General features: G+C 40.3%; 1 protein-coding gene across 2 annotated transcripts; it reads right to left on the bottom strand.

Moving 5' to 3' along the window:
- Positions 1-321: 321 nt before the first annotated feature.
- HMGN3 (high mobility group nucleosomal binding domain 3) lies at positions 322-24,205 on the bottom strand. Of its 2 annotated transcripts, none has more exons than XM_074538335.1 (6): positions 23,783-24,205; positions 9,328-9,378; positions 5,259-5,288; positions 4,570-4,617; positions 2,138-2,251; positions 322-1,630 (listed from the first exon to the last, which is right to left on the bottom strand). In XM_074538335.1, exons 1-6 carry the CDS (start codon positions 24,188-24,190, stop codon positions 1,592-1,594), a joined length of 690 nt encoding a protein of 229 aa, XP_074394436.1. In that variant the 5' UTR covers positions 24,191-24,205; the 3' UTR covers positions 322-1,591. The 2 variants fall into 2 exon arrangements, with proteins under 2 accessions (XP_074394436.1, XP_074394437.1); XM_074538336.1 differs by lacking the exon at positions 23,783-24,205 and adding an exon at positions 23,214-23,364.

Raw genomic sequence — 24,205 nt, 5'->3', positions numbered from 1 at the left:
GACTCCCCTTCTCATTGTCTACAGTTTCTGTTATAGCCCTCTCCTTTCCATCACCAAAAGCAGAGCATCGATTTAAATTTCCTAACAAAACTAAGTTCATGCTGCAGAGAACAGCCTCCTCTTCTGTGGGTGTAGCAAGCCTATCATAAAAGTGCAAGTGACATTTATATCAATGCAGGTCTTAACTCCTATTCTAGCTAGCAGAGAGAGTTTTGGCAATCAAGCTTCAATTTTCAAGTGTAGATATGCTTGGCTTCTTTTTGGTTTTAATTTAAAAATGCAACTAGAGACTTCTTCCCAAAGAACAAATAGAACGCCAGGTCAGGCAACAGTCATTTATTTATTGACTTAAACAAGCAAAAGGTATCCTCAGACATAATGGCTACCACTTGAGCAATACAAATCAATGCTACCGAAGAACAGGGAACATCTTTTCTTTCACCCCTCCCATCCCAGAAGTAACAATAGAAACACCAGGACCCCTAGAGAAAAGAGAAGGAGAAAAATCATAAAAGGTACTTAGAATGAGCTGCAGAGTTGAAACATGGACACTAAAAAAATCATTAGCTAATCCACCACATCACCACAATTACCTCAAAACCAGCTTTCATTGTTCCACTTCCACCAGGTACCAAATATATAGCACTGTTTAACAGCGATTTCAATGTATTAACAACTGTCCTCAGCTGAAGAACAGTAATTACTATTTATATTAAATTCGAGGCTACAGATAGAAAGAAAGGTTTCCATAGACTACAGTGCACATTAATGAAAAGAGTGGAGAGAAACAAAGCTACTTTTAAATTACTGTACGTTTCTATCAATCAAGCAATTTGTTCTGTACTGATAGCTCACTGTAGACACAATATCCTGTCAGAGTATGGCAACTCTACTCACCCTGTGCCAGTGTATCTGATGAATGTATCTATGAAGAATTTATCTGTAAATCCCCTAAACTGTAGGCCCCTGAAAATCCCAGTTTGCTGCTCCTGTGTGCGTGGTTTTCAAACAGACATCGGCAAAAAAAAGCAAACACTGCATGCAAAACAACTGTTACTAAATAATTTAGTCTGCCTTGTAACAGTCAAAGATGTGAGTATGGCATTCCTCAGATTAAGAGAAAACATTAGGAGTCTTTAGTTTTGCGGGCAAGGAGACCTTTTATTTTAATCCATTAAAAGAACCCAAAATAGTCAGCAGGTGGCCACATCTATCCATGTTTCATTAAAATCACATAAAACCTAAGTACAAAAGCACCACTGATTATTGCTCTAGAAAAACTGCATGAAAAATTCCAATACACACAGTAAAAACATCACCATATGCACAAGACATAATTTCTTAAAGCAAGTGTATGGAATGCTGATCCAATTTTACACATACCTTGCAATATTAAGTTGATATTTATATTACTTGGCAACAATGGGAATTTCTAAAAGCACTGTTATGAGAAGGGAAATGTTCATATACAGTTTAATATGTCAACTATCATAGTCCTAAAAAAATTAGCATTTACAAAATACTTGATAAAAATATCTTTTAAAAGTTGTCCAAGAGGTACATAAAATCAACCCAAAATTTTCATGGTATTTCATTCATTCTTGTCACCTACAGATTCAGTTTTCTGAGCCTGTGGAGAAAAAAAGAAAGAAACTAAATTACTATAGTGAAATGCTATTAGGTACCTAAACACCCAAGCTATCCTTACTCCTTGGATTTCTTACTTGCAACAGCTCCAAACCTGTGTCCACAGGATATCTACACAAGCGGAACAGTTACAGTCACACACTTGTCTCAACTCATGGGTCCCAGCTTTTCAAAAGCAATACAAGCCTTACCTGTCAGCTTCCACGGTTCACACTGAAAAGCACCACACTACCACCTGTTCCTATCCACTGCACACATGCTGAATGCTCTACCGCACCCTGAACTTTCACTGTTTCAATCTGCCCTTTTACTGACAGTGTGCTGGGTGGGGCACCTCTGGATGTTGAAACACTAACAGTTGAGCGAGATGAGAATCTGCAATAACATTATGGGCAATAAAAAGAAACATTATGAACATGCTAACAATGTCTGAAAGGCTGAATAATTAAAAACACTGATTCAATCAGCAGGAGGTATGTGTGGAAAGTACCTCTTCAGCTTTATTTTCACCATTTTCAGATGGTGTAGTACCTTCCTTTGCAGCTTCTTGCTTTTCATCCTTCTTCCCTTTAGCACCTTTGCTGGCCTTTGTTCCAGGTTCCTTCTGACAGAAGATTAAAAACATGGCCATAGACCTTGTATGAGTAGCCAGAACCCGGCATCTTTATCAAAACAACTTTCACATGAACTAAACAGCAAGTCTTGGCAAGCTTCATGTGCTGGACTGAAACAGAAAATCATCTAAAGGCTACCTGAAGGCTGTAAATCCACATAAGTTACATAGAGACTCAACATTTCTAGAAAATGGTGGTGTCTGCTTCTTTAGTTTTTCTGCTAATTTTTTCAGGGACACAAAACCCTGCCAGACTACTTTGGTTGGGCTGTCCTGTGAGGTATATACAGCATATCTGTGTGAACAAATGCAATCACAGTATATTGAAAGCTTATTCAGGCAAACACAGACACCACACTGTTTGTCTAACTACAGCACTACTTTCAATTAATATAAAATATTAAATAAGATTTTAAAAATTAAGCTTTTTTTGGCTGTCCTTTTGTTACTCTGATAAGATCTGTGATGGTCATTCCATGTCAACGAAAGAACCAGCCAACACACTAGGGAGGCAAACTGATAAAAGTCCATCTGCAGCAACAGAAAGCAAAGAATTTATCAAAAGGAATTATTCTGACAGCCACAATTTCATTTTGAGATTTGTTCTTAATTTCTATGTTGAAGTCTACTATTTTTTTATAAATCCTTTCTCTATGTACTTATTTATGTTTGTGATCTAAAGGTTAGCAGAGACATAGGTTAAGCAGTTAAAGTCCAGTGGGATAAAATTTAAATGGTATTGCATTTATTATTTTACATTAGTATTTAAAGTAGTTCTGATAAACACTGGATATCCTCCATGCAATCATTTGCTCCAAATTCTCCAAGCAAATGGCAATAATAGTTGTGAACAGGGATATTAAGGTCTGCCTTCCTTCATTTACTACCCTTCCCCACTGATGCCCGTACAGGAGTGGGACAGAGAGGAGACCAGTAATCCAGTAATCCCAATTCCAGGGCAGCCTGAATTACTCCTTCCACCCCTCAGCTTCAATGTTACATAGCAGCTTAATTTGGAAGCTTACAGTTGATACAAACACAGTTAAAACTCTTCACCTACAAAAGAACAAACTAAGGAGTTGACTTAGCAAATTCATAGCATGCAAGCTTTTAACAATAAAAATTATCTGAAATCTGCACCATCTTTCATTGTTTACTAGCAAGTTCAGAGTATACACTTGCTGTTTTCTGTTGAGGAGACCAAGATTAATATACTCCTTAAAATGTGATCCAGTTAGGGTTTGGAAAAAAAGATAACTGTATTAAAAAGTTACTTACAGTAATATCATAAAGGATTTGAGTCACCCAAAATAAGCTTCAAATGTACCTCACACAACTTAGACTGGGTCCATGACACCGAGCTCATCCCACACATATGTGAAGCTACAGAAGATGTCACATTCCCTTCTTTACTAACACTCTTTTTAAGAGGGGAGTGCAGGATAGACTCAGCAAGACTTACTGGTAATTTTATATGATAAATCAAACAGTGTTTAAAGTCAGAGTTTTACTTTACATGTGGACTTTGTATCCTGGCACTTGCCCAACTGAGATGACAATAAAAGGACTTGAAAAATGGAAGTGTGAGGAGTTCTAGACGCAGCGTCCAGCGTGGGAGCTTTTTTCCCCCAATAAAGCAATTGCTCTTATTCAACATTCCCCTTAGGCACAAATAAATCTACAGTTTCTGAAGTACATGATTTATATGCAAAAATCCTGAAAAGGTATTTTAAACACTAATAAGATTTTAATTTGACTGTAACTGGCCCAGAAAACCCAAACCATTCAATTTAAATATATTTAATTTCACCTTTAATTATAATTGTGCATTCTCAGCAGCAGCCAGGCTTCAAGAACAGATAAGAGTTTCTCAGTACAAAATGAAGTACTGCACCTCTAGACAAGGAAACAGAATGATACAGAATAATCTCAAATGCTTTTGTAGAAATTGCTAGGTGTCAGGAAGAGTTTACTCAACCAAGCCTGTACTTTTCAGGAAAGGTGTAGTAAAGGTAAAAATTCTTCTAAAACTAGCAATTCGCTACAAACTAACATGGTCTGCATATCAAACAGGCAAGACATTTTCTTTGGGCCAGTAATGAGGCCAGGAAGGGGTGGAACAGAAAGAAAAGAATGATCTAATTTGCGTTTTTCATCCAGGGAGGGGGGGCAGGGAGCTGCAGAGAGGGCAGGGAAGCCCATGCCTCAAAAAAAAAATGCTGTGAATTGAACTGTTTGCAACATAAAGAAGGAGTATACTTGCTTACTATTGGCTAAAACAATGGTAACTCAAAAGAAGGAGTATTTACCTTTGTTGTTTTCCTTGGTTTGGGTTCAGGTTTTGGTGGAGCAGGTTTCTATAAAACATTTTTAGTTGCACAACATGTTATACACATCACCAGAAGCCAGCCTCCTCCACACCCTGCTCCCCCCCACCCTACACCTTCCCTTACTTCCTGCTCAATAGTATGCATCTAAAACAGTCTGAGAAACCTTACTGCACAAATGCACCTCATCTCTGAACACGCCTGTTTGCATTAACTCACTCATCTAGAACTGAAAGCAACTTGGGGGTCACTCTACGAGTAAAACACTGAGATTAGTAGGAACTATTAAAAAATCCCCCATCAGCTATACTCTAACAGAGAAGAGGAAATAAAACCAAGTACTAGCAATGGCATCAAATGAAGTCCTTGAAACACAGCTTCTTCTCCTTTCCAGAGAAGTAGCTGCATTTCCACAACTAACATCAGCCTGCAAAATGAAATAAAGTCAATACTGCACCTAACAGCTTTGCACTGAAGTGGGGAAATATATCTTTTGTCAGAACAATCTGAAAACCTGAAACCAAGAAAACAAAGATAACTTCATTGCTAGAGTTCTTAAATATCCCTCGCAAGAATAAAAATTGAATCAAGCAAAATGTAAAGAACTTGTTTGGTCTGAGAAACCATATGTGCTTAAAAAGAATACACCAGGAGGTACTACACATACTTACAGCAGACAGTCTTGCTGATCGTCTTGTGGGCTACAGGGAAAAAAAAAAAAAAAAAAGAACATTTTTACAGGCTTACAGGAAAAACTGTCCAAAGCAACATAGTATCAGTCATTCCATAGAACAGCATAAAATATGCATCTATTAAATTGTGTCTATTGCCAAACACAGTTCACATCTCATCACCTTGGACACTTAAAAGTTTAAAGGGACGGAGTGATGTGCAAGTTAGAAATAAAAGTTGTGCAGGAATTATACCATCTAAACTGATGCCTCCTTGGGACTACCTAAAAACAGAAGTCAGACAAAATTAAGGGATTAAAAAGCTGTTATATTTATTGATGGCCTTCAGGTACATTTCAGAGAGATAAAGCCCCCCCAGGGGCTATACCTAAATTTAATGGATGAAAGGTCAGGGGTTTTCATACTTTTATAGGTCTGGTCCATTTGCATATTGGGGGTCAATCTTCCAATTACAGCTTCAGGTAATGAAGTAATTTACTCCAAGTTTGCTCCTTCTCAACTCACTTTTGTTTACATCTCTCCAGGCCTGAGACAGTGAGGTGTCCTTGACTTCCAGGCCTAGAGAGGAATTGTTTTGTCTGACCAAAATGGGAAGGTAAGTAGCTAACATGCTATATGGAGTTTAGGGTTATACACTAAAGAATTGCAGGATTACAAATGCATATAAAAGCTAAAATTCTAAGGCATCAAAAGCTCCCCACAGTTTAATACCTCACACACACACACTCCTTTTACAGCTACTTCTGAGTCCCTTCCTGGTCTGTGAAAGGTTCACAAATCCAGTAAGCTTGACTACCTGTGCAAAGGACTGAACCTTTTTCATACACACTTAGCACAATGTTTTTAAAATCTAGCAGATGTTACTTGTAATAGTGGGCACAAATCCCATCTGATTAACAGCTGAATAAAGTTAACATCCTTCTCTAGAGGACATCAGAGTGCTAAAATTTCAAAACATGAAACTAAGTCCACTTCCTCAGTTCTCCACACACTTGCTCAGAGAGTCCAGGTGCACAAAGACAGCTGCAGGATGAGAGAGAGAAATTATTTCTTCTATTTAAACACAAATCTCAAAAGGAAAGACTTGAGCCTGAGATTCTGCTTCTCTCCAGCTTTCTTTATCACTTCAATATACTTTCCTTGTTAGATTTTATTTCATCCTGCTTTTTGTCATAAATTTATTACTGAAGTCTTAAAAATACTTGTTAGCTCATTCACAATATTTTTTTATTACTTAAATCAGATTCACCCAGTTACACAGCAGGGTTAATAAAGTTGAACTGAGCTGAAGTCTGGTCTACTCACAAAACTAGAATTACACCTGTGGCCAAAATAAAGGGACAACTAAACTGCAACAAATATCCAACATAACTCAGCTTAAAAAGAGAATGAAAAATACTTCTAATTACATATTAAGCTCTTAAGTTGAGCTGAAAAAACATGGCTCGGCACATCCTGCAACAGGAAAAAGCCCTTGTTAATATCTAAAGAATGCTGTAATTTGTGTTCATTGGAGCCATTCAAGAATTCTTAGTGGAAAGCAGTAGAGAATTGTTCAAATCTGCATCCAGCAAAATAGAAGTCAAAAAAATACTAGATATTTTCAGCTATGAAATATTTATGCATCATTAACAGCAAAAAGGTAAACCTCTCTTTTCTTGGCAATTTAACATATCAACCACTAAAGAAGCAGCCCACCATTATTTTACAACAGGATAAACAAAACATTTCAGTTGGTCAGATAATCAAAGAATCCTTAACTCAAGGGATCATCTTTTACAAATCTGCTTTCTTAAGCAATTATTTCTATCCCTTTAACATTTAGGAACTGAAATGTTTTGCTAGCATCTACCTTTTAAAGCCTAATATGTTGAATTAGATAAGTTATAATTCTCTCCCCTACTTCCTGATTTTCTTATGACTTGTTTGCCACAAGAAAGTCAGCATAAACCATAAGGTCTTCAAAAATGCTTGACAGCTAAATAATTTTAATTCTCATTTGGAATTTGTATGTATTTTTGTGTTATCTGATTATAAGGAGGGAACTAGAGCCAAGTCAGCAAAGGTCACATTTTCATGTGCTTTGGGAACCTCAGTGCCCTCCAAACAGCTGTACTAACCCAGAATTTAGCAGCTCCCCCAGGATTCTGTTTGACACTGGCCCACTAGCAAACATCTGTGGAAAGGGTCTGTGAAAAGGAGCCGACAGAACAACTCTGTGCGTGCTCCCACTGCACCCACTTTTGGCAATCTGAAGCTGCCAGCTCTCCAACCTGGATATCATAATCACATCATGGGTTTGAATAGTCCCCAAGGGTTGTTTTCTAGACAAATCTCTTTAATAATATAGGACTCATTTACACTTTCAGTTTCCTTAACATCCCATGTCAATGAGTTCCATAAGGGGATTATGCACCATGTGGAAAACAAAAAGCAAAATCTTCACCCTCTGCTGTCTCTCCTTATAACTTCTTGCCTCTTACCTCCACTAGATTCCTCTTATTTACTGCTTTCATGAAGAGTAATTCCCTGCCTTTCTTTGTGTTACTAATTATTTTATCACAACTCCATTATATAAAAGATGAAGAATCCTAGAAAAACTGTGTTGTTTGGTTTTTTAGTTTGGGTTACCTTTTTTTTAAAGCTGCTGTATATCCTCTATTTGTCCCTGTATTTTTATGTAATTTTACTGTACTTGGTATCCTTCTAATTCTATCATGGCCTCTATCAGGAGAGCTGCATTTAGTACTCCCTTATCTGAGAGCACAAAAATTAATCTTGTGGGACACTGATGTTTACTCTCTCCTCTGGCATTTTCTCCTGTGTTCTAGTTGCTTTCTGTTTAGAACTACTGACATTTTCTAGTAACTATTCACTGTGATTTTACAATCTCTCCCCCAATTAACAGCTTTGTGACCACCACTGGATCTTCCCCCCCCCCCCATGTATTAATTTGCATTTCTCCATACTCAATTTCTTCTATTTTATTGCTCAGTTATTTGTCAATGACATAATAGATTTCTCAGCCTCTCTCACTTCTGACTACTCTGACAATTATTGTAGACTTCAGCAAACTTTGTAAATTTTTTAGTACCTTTTCTCCTAGAGATCATTAACAAATATATTCAGCAGCAAAAGTCCAAAAAAAATCCAATACTCCTCTGATAATCTCCTCCTTTATGAAAATTAACTTTCACTCTTCCATTCTCTTCTCATAAGGTTACATGTTAGAAATTCTTAGAAAAATCCTCAATGCTACCTAGTTTCTTTAAGATCCTGCTTGGGGAACCTTATGAAAAAGTGCTCTTTACATGGAAGTAAACTACAGCACATGCCATTTGTTTACTTGCTATTTTCCTGACTAAATATGCTCCAAGATTTACAAAGAGAGCAATTAAACATTCCCCCATTCTTCTCAAGGTCCTGGTTTAAGTTTGTCTGCCACAAAAGAAGGCAACCTAAGAAAACAAATTCTCATAATTCTTTACCTGTTTTTAAAATTCACATTAAGGGCTATGACAAACAAACTAGCAAACTTTATTGTAGATACCAAGATATCACCAGCTGTCTTCTCTAACAGAATGTACTGTGTTCTTTAAACAAATCCAGTCAAAGAAAACACACAAATGTGTCAGCTGCTCCATTTTAGAGTCTAGTATCTTAATTCAAGACACTCTCCCATCAGTCACTTAAGCTAAGAATAGTTTTGAAGTAGACTGGTTGAGGTGTGTGCATTAACCTTCTGCCAACCCACTAGAGACAGAGCAACAGTTCCAGGCAGTAACCCACTACACAAAATCCACCAGAGTTTGTCTATGAAAGCCCTAAAACTCTCTCAAATTTATTTGGTGTACTAATAAGTTGTATAAATCCTCAGTACGCCAAGACAAAATCAAGCCAGATAGGGTACAAATGTGGTTTACTGTCTTTATTCCCACTGAAAACAGCTCACCAGAAGTGCCAGAGAAATGCATAACCTTCTGATATACATGACTGCAAAACTCCAATTAAATAATTACATGCCAAAACAAATTAAATATATACTTGCCTCTTGTTTAGTTACTTTTGCTGCATCCTTGCCTTCAGCACCCTCTGGAGACTGAAACAAAATATTAAATCAGTGTTTTTATTACAGACTTTAAAGCACAGACAACAGCAAAACAAAGATTATGGTGAAGACTGACTGCTCTTCCACTTGCAGCAACTTAAAGCAGCCTGACACATCTGCATTTGTATGTGCAAGCAGCATTGTACTCAAACCAGCTGAGGCATGAGCACCACGTACACACACATCACACCACTCACCACCCCTCAGAGTCCCCATAGACCATTCACTAAAGCATCCACAGGCTCCAGTGGAAGCTCCATCTCATCAGCTGTTGGTAGCACAACAGTAGGAACTGGAAATCTGAGGTTTGCTCTATGATGGCATTTGATACCCCCAAGAAATTTAACACATTTTTTTCTCAAACATGAATTTAACCTGTTATGAGATGCAGTGAGATGAACAAAAAATACATAGTATTACTGAAGTGAATGATTTCTTTACCTTCTTTACTCCTTTTTCCTCCCACCCTCACTCAGCTGGAAGTTTTAAAAGTATCCTTAATCATATCTCACCTCCTCCATCAGGAGAACATAAATCAGTAAAATACTGAGATATTGACAGGAAAGCTTGGGACAAACATGCATCTTCTCAAGAACAAAGTATCAACTTGAACATTGTAAAACTAATCTTGCATAGGTACTAGAGAAAGGTTGGTTAAATTAAAGAAGGCGGGGCAGGTGAAATCAAGCTTCTCTTTTGTTTACAACTCAAGATGTGTAACTTCACATTTTGCAAACATTTGTGTTTCTAGGCAGGAGCAAGCAATTGCTGGATAAAAAGCGAGCAGCAGCAGTTAGAGGAGAACTACAAGAATGGCATATTTCAAAAAGACATTTTACAGGCAGCAGAGAAGGCAATTTGGTTGTTGTTTTGTTTTACAATCAGTAAGGAAGCAGGCTGGTTATCTTTTCCCTTTTCTTTCCATTTCAATCTTAATTCAAACTTCCTTACAGATTTTGACACAAGATGTCTGGGAGTTAGAGAGCTGTGATTTGGAGCACAGAAAATGACCGGCTCGGTTGCAGCAGCTGACCAGTGCCTTCCCCTGGCATGGGGCTCTAACATACTTAGAGAAAGACATCCCCCCACCAGGAATAAGACGCGCCTTTGTTACTGTGCACTCTCCCGACAGAAAGGAAGCATGCCACAAGAGCAGCTGCTGCAAAAAAAAGCCGAGGACTGATCATGTAAGTAGCTTGAAAACAGCAGGAAGTTAAGCAGCATCGCGCAGCGCAGAGCAACTCAGAATAGCAACAGGCAGGCATCCAAAATGGAGCCTGACTGCTCCCTATGCAACTGCAGCCTCACCAGTCACCTGCACCATCGTTTCAGGCTTGCATTTCTAAAAGTCTTTCAGTTTGGTTACCAAGGAGTTACTACAGCTTGATGTTGTGACACTGGGAGCATCAGAAGTGAGAAAGAAAACAAAAACAAGCTATTCCATTATTCCTGTCAGAAACAAAGTCCTGCGTTCTACAACTTTGCTCTCTGACTCACAATACACGATATGCTCTGGGTAGAGCTTTTCTGTTGTCCATGATGCTATGAAGCATCATAACATGTTTCTCCCATTTGAATTTTCCTAATTCTAACAAATTTGTGCTGCACCCTTTCCCCAAGAGGGAACTCAAATAGCATCCTTCCTGTCCTGGGCAGAACTTACTTAATATGGAAGTTCTCTGAGATTTTATAATCTTTTCCCAGCAGTGGTCAAGAGACTTCAGATTTTCAGGGGTAAGGACAGAAAGATGGCATAATCCATTTCCTTTGGAAGCCAAGCCAAAAAACTCTTTGTAAGCTAAACAAAGTTGACTGACACTCCACAATCAGGCCGGTTTACCCTGCTTCACTTTTAGGAATCATAGAGCTTTGAGAGAGGGCTAAATTATCCCAAGATGGCACTGCCACATGCCAATAGCCTTGCAGGAATTGCTCAAGGGCTAACTCTCCACCTGCAACACAGCACAGTAAACACATAGTAATTTACCCCATTCTCTTTAACACTTACAAAAGAGGTTTCTCCCATATTTCTGTCAGACAGGGCAGTCTGATTTTAGATGCCAATACTACTGCTAGAAAACAGATCAAAAAAACTGCTCATGAGGCTAACCACAGGGGGAAAAAATCATATTAAAATACTCTTAATGCAACCACAACCTCTGTATACTAACTACTGTGATATATTGCATAACATACTTCAATTAAGTTAGATAATTAATGAGCCCAGCATTGGTCTCTCGCAGCCATCCCAAGTTAGAAAATCCAACAGCAATTCTGGAGGCCACATAACTTTTCTCCATGGAGAATACTAGTAATTTCAGAGGTGTGAACAAGCAGCAAGGGGTTCTGACATGCTCTCATTTCCATTTCCTGCTGCCTCCTCTCTGCAATCTCTGCAAGTCCAGGCCTTTGGTGGCTGGGCTCATCCTCCCAGCCCTGGCTCCCCACTACGTTGGCAGAGCTGTGTGGGAGGCCATGTCATGGGTAAGGTAATTGATCCAGCTGAAAATAGCCTGCTGCTTTAACAAATGCATAAATATTATAATATATAGACAAATCATAAATATATAGTCTTCTCTGCTCCAGCAGAATCATTTTACTGCACAGCTGCACAAACAATTGAGCCAGTACAACAGACAAGAATGCAGTGGCACGGGGCAGCTGCAGGCAGCCTGGGACTCCATCTATTCTGTGTATTGCAGCTGACAGACACACCAACCAAACATACATGTCAGATATAGCTACAATGTACTTGCTAAAAGAGGAACAGAAACTTATTTTCCCCCTCTATCACTTCTGATGAGTCCCAGCTGATGTGGTTCTTCATACCAGTTTTTGCAATACTTTCTCCTCTCCCCAGGGAAAAGAGAGATTTATACACAAATGGATTTGAGCCAAGCATAGTTCCCAAAGAATTTGGCATGCAGAGTCTGCCTGCACTCCTATCTGGAGTCATAGGACATTTATGTAGATTTATGTAGATACCACCAAAACCTTTTTTCCTTAACTCTTCCACGGGAACCCTTCCCCCATTTTTTGTCCTAGGGACAAACTACTGAAGAATCTCTGGTTTCAAAGCAACAAAATGTACTAAGTAACCCCTCCCCTTGGCACATTTTTCCCCATGACCTAATGCAATGGCTCACCATATTTCACGTGACACCCCAGCCACATTAAAATGCACCCTGGATACTGTGTTGTACATCCTAAACCAGTCAGGAGCAGGAATACCCACACTGCAAGTTTTGTGCTGCAAAATCCAAGACCAATACAAGCCCTGAACCACTTGACAAGGGCAGCACTCCAGCCTTAGTAATTCTCCAGCTGTACTCCATCATATGTCTGTATTATATTTATAAAGCAGTCCCTATAGGCCTGCTGTCTGGGATACTGTATGGATGCCTATAAGAGACAAAACATAAAAAGAGCAAATAAGGACACAGACAACGGTGATTTTTTTCTTCCTCATGGAGGTACACACAAGGAAAGAAGATGACTGGCCATCTCTAAATATCTAAGTATGCTTTTGACATTTGAACTACAAGCAAGTTTTAGGTTCAGATGACCACACATTGTGTCATCTCCATTAGCACTAAATATTGGCAATAAGATTGCAACTTGAGCAGCAGCTAAGCTTTGCAAGATCTGTCACAGCTGTATAACTCTCAAACCTTAAGACTGTCTATTAGCAATTGGCTTTTATTTTTCCACTTGCTTTTACCCCAGCTATTTTTAAGAGCAATCTAGAAAATTATTTTGAGTGGATTGGAAAAAAACAAAAGAATATTAATAGATGGTAGAGAATGCTAAAAAACCCCTGAAGGAATATTAACATTGAGTTTATTTGTATACACAGCTCTTTCACCAGCTGTGAAGTATACATAATAAGAACCAGTGTTTCCACACACCAAAGCAATACTGGAGTATCTGCAATGCCAACATCATTACAGAACTGTTAGGTTGAAAAGAGAAAACTAGACAACTGTTTTAAGTAAACATTTAATAGAAAATACAGGTCAATTTCCTGTTTTTACTGTTCTTGAGGCAAGGCTACTTGGTACAGATGCACCACAAAACATACAGCTTCATTTTTTTACACCAAAACCCTGAAATACAAGCAGTATATAATGAGAGTAAAGTTATCCAAAGCAGTGAAGCCGATGATGTCTTTTGAGCGATCCAAAGTATGCATTTGAAATTGAAATGTCCAGCTTCTGGATGAATATTTTGTTTGCACTATTATGAATGGATTTATTATAAAGAAGTACATTAAAAAGCCTGAAAAATGAGATTACAAGTAGGTGAGAAGTACCAGTCAGTAGAAGGTCGGTATAAAATTAAATAGATGGTTCATTCTCTGAAGGATTTTATTACAAGCTGAAACTCAACACCTTGGCTCTGATGGGAGAGAAATTAGTCCTTTCATACCCCCATGAAAACAAAACAATCAAAAAAGCAGAGGCAAATTTCATTCTAACTATCATATTAAGAAATTAGAAAGGCAGAAAGCCTTAACTGTGCTAGCACATGAGCATTCTGAATAGCACTTTTTCCCTTCTTTGCAAGCTGTTTGGTTCAGCCACATCTTGATACACTGCCTGCAAAGGGATTTGCCCATAGATTTCCTGGCTCACTCTTGCAGCTGCAATTTCCATGATGTAATGCTTTTGGTCGTTCCTCCTACAATTTTTTTTCACCAACCAAAATAAGGTGAAAGCTTGAAAAAGGGAAAAAAAAAAAAAAAAAAAGCACATTGCAAGAGGAGCAGATGTATCAAGTCTGAAGTCTTTTTCAGGATTTATTGCATTCTTTCCCTAAAATTTTTCTACCCCTCATTTGTTTTTAACTATGCATTAGACTAAATTCAATGCCATGAATGGTTTCCCCATACATGCTATATCTTATTATTTCTCCTCAGAGCAGCTCTGAATTTTTAGTTAGTTCATAAATGTAACTAAAATGCTATTTATTTATTGGTTTAGATTAATGAAGACTACATGCTGACTAATTTAACATCAACCAACTCCTGCAATACCCTCCTAACTATTGTTTCCTCATTTAGCTCCTCCAGCATCTTATCATTAACCTTTGTTTACAACTAGTTCTTTGATCTGTTTTCAGTGGATAGAACAGTGCTCACTGCCAAGCCAATGTGAATTAGCTTTGCAAGTAAAATTAATTCCCCCTAATAAATGCTTTAAGAAATCAGGTAGTCTTCACACGACACAGCTTCATTTCTTTTTCCTACCAAAAGTCTGATCCTGGATGAGGAAAAAACTATGCATGCTGCTACTCAAAAAAAAAAAAATTCTGCCAGAACCACAAGGGAAATACAGCATAAAACTGTTTAGTGACAGGTTGGATTTTTTTAAATACTTATGCAAAATTTTATCTATCTTGCTCTCTTCCAAGAAATGAGGTTGGGTTTTCTTGTATAGCCATGTAAATAAGTCTTTCATAAAAATCCTCAAAACTAACAAAACCAACTACACAAAACCCCATGCTGTTTAAGTATTTATTCATTAAGTATATTTTAATATTTTTGTTAATAATTATTACAATATTATAAAATGTCATTTTTAGAATTTAAATCCCTCCATCTTACATCTACTAAGAGGAGAATACCTAATTTTCTAATTCTTTGGGGGAGAATGTCAAGATCATAAAGCTCCAAAAAGATGAATGGTACTTAAAGGTTTCAATTTGAAGACAAGCATTAATATCCCTTGTATTAATATGCTAATTACATGTTAATTGGCAAAAATCAGGGGAAACACTTCCTGATCAAGGTTTCCATTCCTGCTTAAAGACTCAACCCAAGCAGAGTGACTCGTTGACATGCAATGAATTTTCAAAGAATATACAAGAAAATAAGAATACAAAAAGCCTGGCCATAAATAAAATCTGTAAGTGCAGAAAATGCCTTTTATTAAATTCCTTAATTCTTAATTCTTAAGACAGGTGATTTCTGTGAGCTTTATGCGCTTCCAGACAAGACAGCAAATCAAATTAGAACTGGGGTATTTCCAGATAACCAAAAGCAGACAGAATAAATGCTTTTCCAGAAGAGGAAATTCCTTCATTGTAGATTGAGGTACTGCTATTCCCACTGCAAAGAGGGTCAAAGACTGACAAATATAATTGAAAATGCATTGCATTTTTGCAAAATTCATTTTGAAAACACATTGCATATTTGATAGGACATTTTTAAAAATCTCACAACTGGTTTATTTTTCCTTCAAAGTTTCTCTTCCCTTCAGTCAGTTTTTGAACATGACATCTACCTATGGCAGAGTGAAAAAGTAAGAGCAGTTTTTAGAGGCTCAGACTTAAAAAAAATACATGGCATTGTAATTTAAAATTAGCCACACAGTTCAGTTTTCAGACAGTGAAGTAATCAGCTGCATTTTGAAAAATACAGATCAGCCATGGGAGCAGAGAGCACCGAGCATTTGAAATTTTTCAGCTACCCCTGAACACCAGATGTGAAAATTCAGCTAGGTAGTGAGTAGATTCTTGTCTCTATATTTGCTTAACCATTTTACTGCCACCATAAAATAAAAAGGCAGATTCAAAAAAAAAAAAGATGGATGAAATCCAGTCCCTAATATTACTTCTCTAACTTTCAAAGCTGATGACAGTTCTGCAAGTGAGATGAAGCTGCTGAACTCATCCAAGTCTACATATAGAGGCAATTTCTTAAACCTTCAAGATTATGTTCCAAAATCTGTATTTAAATAGAACTGATCAGATTTGCAAAGTAAAACTAGCACACAGTACTTCTGAAAAAAAATTATCTAAAAATAGAAATTACATTTAGATAATTACTTTCAATAAAAACTGTTTCCCTAAAACAGCCACCTCTGACAAACAAAAATACTGTGAAGGACTGAAAAGAGGTGTTTAATTCCTCTTCTACCAGAGGACATTACAGTGACAAAAACCAAAATAATCTAGAAAAAAGACCTTTTTTGTTGTTGCTTCAGCTAACTGGTACTACAGAACATCAAACCTCCGAGACGATGACAGCAGGTACCAAAACCACAACTGGTACAAAGCCTTAGATACACCCATCTCTCACATCCCAGTAATAATTACAGCTGTGGTTAAAAGCAATATTGCTTTACTACAACAGCCAGAATGAAGAACTTCACAGGCAACCTAAATGCAGCTTCAAGAGAAGAATAAATGAAAAAGTCTCCAAGTGGGCACAGGTGGGATAAGGAAGAAATGATGGAGAAGAGATAAAGGATGGTTTCCTTCTACAAACAGACCACTGACACATCTCAACTCTGCTTGAGAGGAGCAAAACACTGCAGAGGTAAAAATGTCCTTAGATCTTCATTTGCAATAATGGAAGCTACTATTAATTCAGGTAGCATTAGGTCAATGGAGAAAGCTATGTGAGATGGGCAAACATACCAACAGCCCCAACAAAGCTGGTAGTGATGGGAGCATACACAATTCTTTTCTGCAGACAGATTCCAATGTTCTTAAGGAACACAGCATTTTTCATTTGCAGCTTGTTACCAAGAACACCCACTCTTTACTATTGGAAGACAGGAGCTGTATCTCCAAAAACTGGTAACTTCCAAAGACACCAATGGGGTAAAAACTCACAAAATAAAAACCAAGCCTGATGCCTCCTCCCTCTGGTGCTGCAAGCGTACAATTTGAGCACTGAGTTGCTCTGATTATTCTAATGAATTAAAGAATACTTCTCTAGAAACTTGGAGTTAGGGACAATCAAATCAAAGATGAATGCCTGGCTGCTGCTAAGAATTCTGCCCTTCCCCACCTAATCATTCCTGCCAACTCCAGCTTAACTCTTTGTGTCATGGTATGGGAAACTAGATCAGCAGTCAGGTCTGCCCAAAAACTACCTCAAACAAATATGATATCCCACACGTTAAATCAGAATAAGGACAGGAATGGGCATCTGGATTTTCTGCTTCTGGCCTGTATATATCAGCTTGAAGTATCTGTTGAACTGCTGTTGAAGCTGTGAAGTCCCACACTGCCAATTTTGCTGACAATAAAATTGGTATAAGACCATACCTCTTCCCTGCAAGCAGCCAGCTGCTCATTGCCAGCCTACTGCTTTCTAGCAGGTCACCACACATTCATTGTTCCACTGTGCACCATCTCTAACTTGGATCAGTTCAATCACCCAGAATTAAAAAAAAAAAATCCAAATAATGCTCCAACCTTAAGGCAGACAAGCCTTAAGAGTCATGGCCTGAAAGGTCATGCCAGCATATTGAATCCATTCTGGCTACGGATCATGGGATAAATCACAGTGCTAGCTTAGTGCAGGTAAAGAACGGGAAGTAGATGGTGGCCATGATGATCATACCAAGCACATACTTCCAAGAAAAATCTCTCAATTTGGTTTACTTACATCTAGGCAAAAGACAATGTCACAATCCTGTCAAGCAAAATTCAACTTCATACAGCTTCTCCAAAGGAATGATACATGTTGGAACACACCATTCCCATACACATTGCTGTTTGGGTATAAAACAGCAGAGAAAGTGAAGTTTTCCAAGCAGCACAGAAGAAAAGCGACCCTAAACTAAATAATGAATAGGTATAGTCTACTTACATATATAACTACATTCCATTTACACACAGGGCTTTTTTATTTTTTACACTTAACAATACTGATACTCCAGCACACAAAAGAACACTGCCCATATCTGAGTGTTGAACTATCATGTACAGAAAGATTACATGCATCTAGTCAATTTTGAAGTTGATGACTTACAAAGAGTTGATGACTTACAAAGATTGTACTACTATGCTTTATGTGCCCAAGAAGCATGGGAAATATTTTTTTATTGACAATTCAGTGAAAACCTTGGAATTTTAAGGTTGCCCATTAAGTCAAATGGTATTTTAGTGTAGTCTAAGAAGAAAATTTATATACATTGCCATCAATTGCTAATAAATGAGTCAGATCTTTACAGACTGGTATAAAATTATCAGAAATGTTTCAGATCATTAAATCCTTGGTCAATGACCTTCTAATCTCCATAACTGAATAACAACAACAATAATAATAATAATAATAGCTAAGATTACATAATTAGCTCTAAGTTAAAAGGTCTCTAATATAAAACATCAAAAAATATTTGCTGCATGTATTTAATAGTCCTGTAAACTTCATTTACTGCAATGTGCCATAACAGCACTGCTCAAGCATGTTTTTTCTTCAGTGCCACTGACCACTGCTACATTGCTTTGTATCCAAGCATTTCATAAGCAGATAAAAGTTTTTGATCTTTTCTGCTTAGTTTTTCTACGAAAGATGTAGATCCTTTGAGTCAGTCTGGTCAACTGACTTTGTTTGCCTTCTTGAAGCAGGGCAACTAGGCAGTTTTCAATTGCTTTTAAACACCTCAAGGTTTAAAATTCTGCAATAGCTACAAATCCAGTAAAATTTCTAAAATTGTTAGTGGCAAAACATCCATCTCCCTTCTACTACAAGGCTCCTGCAATCTTTAAGATGCTCTGGCACATCTGTTTTGCTTGTCTTGCTTGAATTTAAAGTGCATCTCTGCATAGCAATCATTTTACCTGTCCCTGCAAGGCATGCTGAAGGTGGAAGTCCACCTGAGGACTCTGCTGACACATTAGACAGAAATTTGTCAAAGTCAGGGGCATGTCAGTGACAGATGCAAAGAAGGGCATCTTCTGCTGCTGCTTAGCCTGTTTTCCAGTAGTTACTGAATGGTCCAGGAGTGACCCACCAGAAAATGTGGAAAGAGAAACTACCTTTTTCAGAGCTCTGACTTTTGCTTTTAACTCTCATGGACTGGGAGAAAGAAGGAAGTCAGCACAAAGGCAGACTGAATCCAAGTTAAAATCTGGAGAAAGAAGTGGACAGAATAGGAGTGGGGAGAGGGCAGCAGCCAAGACATCTGGATCTCGTACTGACTCCCTTTTCCTCTTTATTCTATAATCACCTACAGACTGTGAAATGAAATCCAGAACCTCACCCATTTCTACGTCTCACAGAGACTCCCTTGTGTTCTAGGATAAACTAAAGAGCAGCTTGGCTACAGAGAAAGAGCTTCCAGCCCCAGTGTTGAAACAATTTATTGGGAAGATGCAGGTTCCCACAACATCACTGGAGCTTCTTTCCTGTCAAACAGCTTCAAAATGAAGAGACCCTTTGAAAAAAATCCACTATGTTACATATAGTGTATCACATTGATGCAGACTGAATCCCAGCTGAAGTACCAGGACATGGAAAGGGATGTGAAACGGAGCTGCTCAGAACTTGAGTACACTTCATACTGCTGCACCATGAACACAAACTCAGCTGCTAACATGCCTTGCACAAACCTAGACTTCATTCCACACACCAAAGAGCAACAGGAAGATCATTCAGAGATAAAGCAAAAAAGAGCTGTCACCAGCAGGACCTCAGCTTCATTACTTAATTGTCTGATCACATACAAACTGCTTCAACAAAATTTTAGAGAACTGGTTACTATTGCAAGTTCCCCAGTTTCTATGTACACAGCACAAAGCAAGACGACAAATTTGGCAAAGTAACAACAAATGTGCCACTCAAAAGCACAGGAGGTGCTTATTAGTGGGAATAAAATGCCAGGACAGACATCTTAACCTGAGAATTCAGGATAAAGGGACCATTCCAACAACTAAGCAATTTATTTCTGTGCCTCATTTCCCCTATTGGTGGATAAATATGGTTGATACTCTCTTTGAATATTCATGACATTTCAGAAATAAAATCTTAAAACACATAGAAGAATTTCACAAAGAGAACTCAGTTTAGGTTCAGACAAAAAGCATAAGAAGAATTTAGCAGCTCTAGGTTAGGACCTGTAAGAACATGCATTTAACCCCAAAGGTGAGAAAATACATTGATTAGATACCTGGCTGGCAAAATAATCAGTAAGGGTCTCACAAAAAAATCACGTGATTGTGTAACTAAATGCACTACAATAAGACAACAATGTGGTCCCTTCTGACTTCTGCTAAAGAAGCTGCATTACCAGCAGCAAAAATAACCAACAGGCTTGTTTTTCAGCAGTAAATATAACCAAGTACCTCTGACTTCAAAAAAACTGAATTTGCATAGTGGAACAGGAACCTGTCCCAGATGGTCTCTACTGCATCTTCACAGCATCAACTGTACTGCAGAAACTGCATTCCTGACTACAAGGAGCCAACAAATAACCAACTGAAATGGCCAATTAGACCAAAATATTTTTTGTTTTATTTGAAAAAATAACAATATTCAAAGATGGCAAATGATAAAAAAAGAGATGACTTAGGTTGCACTTAGTCCTCATATCTGATCCAAGTGTTTTCAAAACAACAAGTGAGATGCAAGTGGTATTGCACAGATTCAGATATTCAGATTAAAGAACAAGTTGAGTCATTTTGGAGTGCAATCCCCACTAAATGACAGGCTCCCCATCCAATAGTGGACAAGTCATCACCTGACCTATTAATGTCCCTTAGACATGATGCACATTCAGGACAAGTGTCATTCATCTTGCTGTCTGCTTATGCACTTGTATGTGACCATACCACGATTCTCCTTGTCATCAGGAACAGAATGGCTCTTCATCCTTTTATGGATAACACTGAGATATTTTTATTTGGGCTGTTTCAAGGTCAAGGAGTTTGTCAATATGACCCAAGAGCTAATTCCACAAAGACAAGTGAAGAGCAAAACACCCCAAGCCATTTCAAGACGTTCTTTCTAGCAATACCACAACAAGCATTCTGGTTTATCCCACACTGGCATGCCATTCTTCTTAAGAGAGGCCACGTTCACACCACAACATGTTATTACAACAGATGAAGGGTACAGAAATCTGACAGGAGCAGTCCAGAGTTCAACCCCTTTTTGCTTTAGCACAGTATTTAACACCATCTCAACACAGAGCATGTTCTTCCTTTTCCCTGTGACCCTCAAGCAATGAGTAATGATACCCTGATATCCTATGCCACAGCCCTCTAGAGAAGGGGAGACAGCTTACACTTTTTTGTTCATAATATTCATAATGAACATAGGGCCAGGGACTTAGCAAGTGACTTGAGTTTACACAGAGATGAGAAACATTAGAGATGAAAAGAAAAGCAAACAAAAAAGAACCAGCCAGCTTAGATAACTAAATACACAAAAATAGATACAGGTGGATTTAAGCCCTTTCTGCAATATTATTTATTTACCTACCCTTGTAACAGTGAAAATTTCTCATTTTGACTTTTGATGTTTATTTCCTTACAAAATCTTCCCGGTTAGAAGCCTTAGAAATTTTAAGAGAAGAACTGACTATCAGTTGTATGTGATGGTTTTGTCTCCATGTCAAAATTGGCTGGTGTAATTATTCAGTTACTGCTGCATCACCAACTTCTCACTCTGTGGATGTTATTCTGGAATAAAACTGACTATTGTAAAATACTACAATTACACCTTTCTTAAAAAGCAAAGCAACTAATCACACACTTTCCCTGGAACCAGTGCTTCCCAAAACCTACACTTTGTATATAATCTTTAAATGTAAACCTTTACCAATACAATGGTAACCAAAAGAAAATTTACTATGCTGTCAAAACTCGTCTCCATTGCTCTCATCCCATATACAATCTTCTTATTACTTATTTTAAATAATCTTCTAGAAACAAGAAATTTTCTTATGGACTTACTACTGAAAGGTAGTTTCCCTTAATAAACATTTCACAGCAGACCACAAATACCTACAGGAGTATCTTTAACTCTACCCACACTTAGGACAGCGTGAAACATCAGTAGTGTAAGAATGCAGAAGAGCAAAGTAAACAAGGTAGGAAGTTCACAGTGTTTCAAAAGTTGGGGGGGGGGATCCTATGGACACAAGATAATTTTCTAGTTTCTCCTGGCGACAAGCAAGAGCACTAAAAGCAAGCAAGTGAGAGTGCAATGACAGAAGAGCAAGTGGAAAAAAGGCCCATCATACACTGACTTCAAGCCCAGTTATTCCAACCAATCCCACAGTCGTATATCCATTTTCAGAAGCAGAATGAGACCCTCAACTACGAATTAAATAATTCAGTAGCATACTTGACAATTTGATATTTTGATACCTCCCATAAGGAATAAGCAAAGAACAATTAAACACCAAGTTACCTAGAAGGCATCATGTACCTCTAACTTTAATAAAACAGATTTCAGCCCTTGCCCAGAAACGGTGTATTAGGAGGTCACAGGTGACATTTGGGAAAAACACAAATTGCCTTGCCTCGGTTGACCTAGTTAAAATTAAAGGACTGCAGCTATAATTTTTTTGTCATTGCATGTATTAGTGTCAAGTCTCCCGTTACACTCTGTTAGCGCCCAGGAAGGCAGGCGGCAAGTTCTCGACGAGGATCTCGGCAGCAGGGCCTCCCTCCCTGTGCCGCCCACCCTCGGGGCCCTGCAGGGGCGGAGGGGGCCGGCCGCCACCCTCTGGGCTCAGCCGCCTTCTGCCGGCGCCGAGCGCTCCCGGCGGCCGCGCAGCCCCGGCTCCGCTCCCGGCGGGCACGGCAGGCACGGAGAAACCCCCACAGCACCGAGCCCGGCCGCTCGAGAGCCGCCCAAGTTTCTCTGTCTGGGGGATGGCGGTCTCACGGCCGGCTCCCTCCCGAGGAGCAGGCTGCCCGCCCCGAGGTGCCCGGAGAGCAGGACTCGGCCGGCGGCAGCGGGGCCCCCTCAGCCCCTCACGGCTCCCCCGGCGCGGCGGGGGCCGCGGGCGCTCCCTCGGCAGGCGCCGCCTCCCGCCCCCGGGGGCCCTGCCTGGATGGGCGCTGGAGTTGGTACATACGGGTCTGCCGCGGGAGGCGAGGAGAAGGGTGTAGTTTGTTTTAAACATGGCTTGCCTCTCCCCTCCTCCCTTTTACTCGGAGCCATCGCTCCGGCGCGGCGGGAAGCGGCGGGATCCGGCAGCCCCGGGTGGGGGCTGCCTCCTCCCCGCCGCGGCGCCGGAGTTTGCGAGCAGGAAACTCCTCCCGCGGGGGCCAGGGGCGAAGCCGCAGCTGCTGCAGCGCTTCTCCCCGGCGGCGGAGGGGGAGGAGGAGGAGGAAGGTGGGGGCTGGAGTTGTGATAGCGACTTCACCCCCCGGGGAGCGGGGCGACACCGCCCCGCGCGGCACCGGGAAAGTAAACAGGCGGCGGGGAGCGCCGGGGCGGGGTGCGAGGGGGCTTGCAACAGGCAGCAAAATGCCCGGGCTCGGCAGCCATCCGCGAAGCCCAGCACGGAGCGGCGGCGGGAGAGCGGCAGCAGAGCGGCGGGCGGCCCCGGCCCCTGAGGCGCGTTCCACCCGCCGGCCGCCGCTCGGGCCCCCCGACCCCACCCGGGGAGGCAGGACCCGCCGCACACCCGGGGTGCCTCACCTTTCTCTTCGGCATAATGTCCCTGCTCCGGGCCGCCAAAGTAAAGCGACCGAAAGAAGCTCCGGCAGAAGCGCGGGATCCGCCCGGCGGTGGCGGCGGCAGCGGCGGCGACACCGGCGTGGCTGGTGCCCGCAGCTGTGCCCGCGCCCGGTGCCCGCCGCGCCGCCCCGCCGCCCCCGGCGCCCCGGCAGCCCCCGCCGCCAGCGCCCGCCTCGCCGACGGGGCGGGCGGAGCGGCGCGGCCGCGGCTCCCGATTGGCTCCCCCGGCGGCGCCGCGCCCCCCGCCCCGGCGGCAGCGGCTAATCGCGGGCCCGGGATGCTCCATCCGCCGTCGGGAAGGCGAACCGGGCGGAGGTCTGGGCGCGTCGGGCAAGTTGTGTGCGGTGAGCGGCGAACGGGGAGTAGCATCCGCTCGTAAACCTC

The sequence above is a fragment of the Zonotrichia albicollis genome, chromosome 3 (assembly GCF_047830755.1).
Source record: "Zonotrichia albicollis isolate bZonAlb1 chromosome 3, bZonAlb1.hap1, whole genome shotgun sequence".
Lineage (NCBI taxonomy): Eukaryota > Metazoa > Chordata > Aves > Passeriformes > Passerellidae > Zonotrichia > Zonotrichia albicollis.
This window is presented reverse-complemented; position numbering and strand designations above follow the sequence as displayed.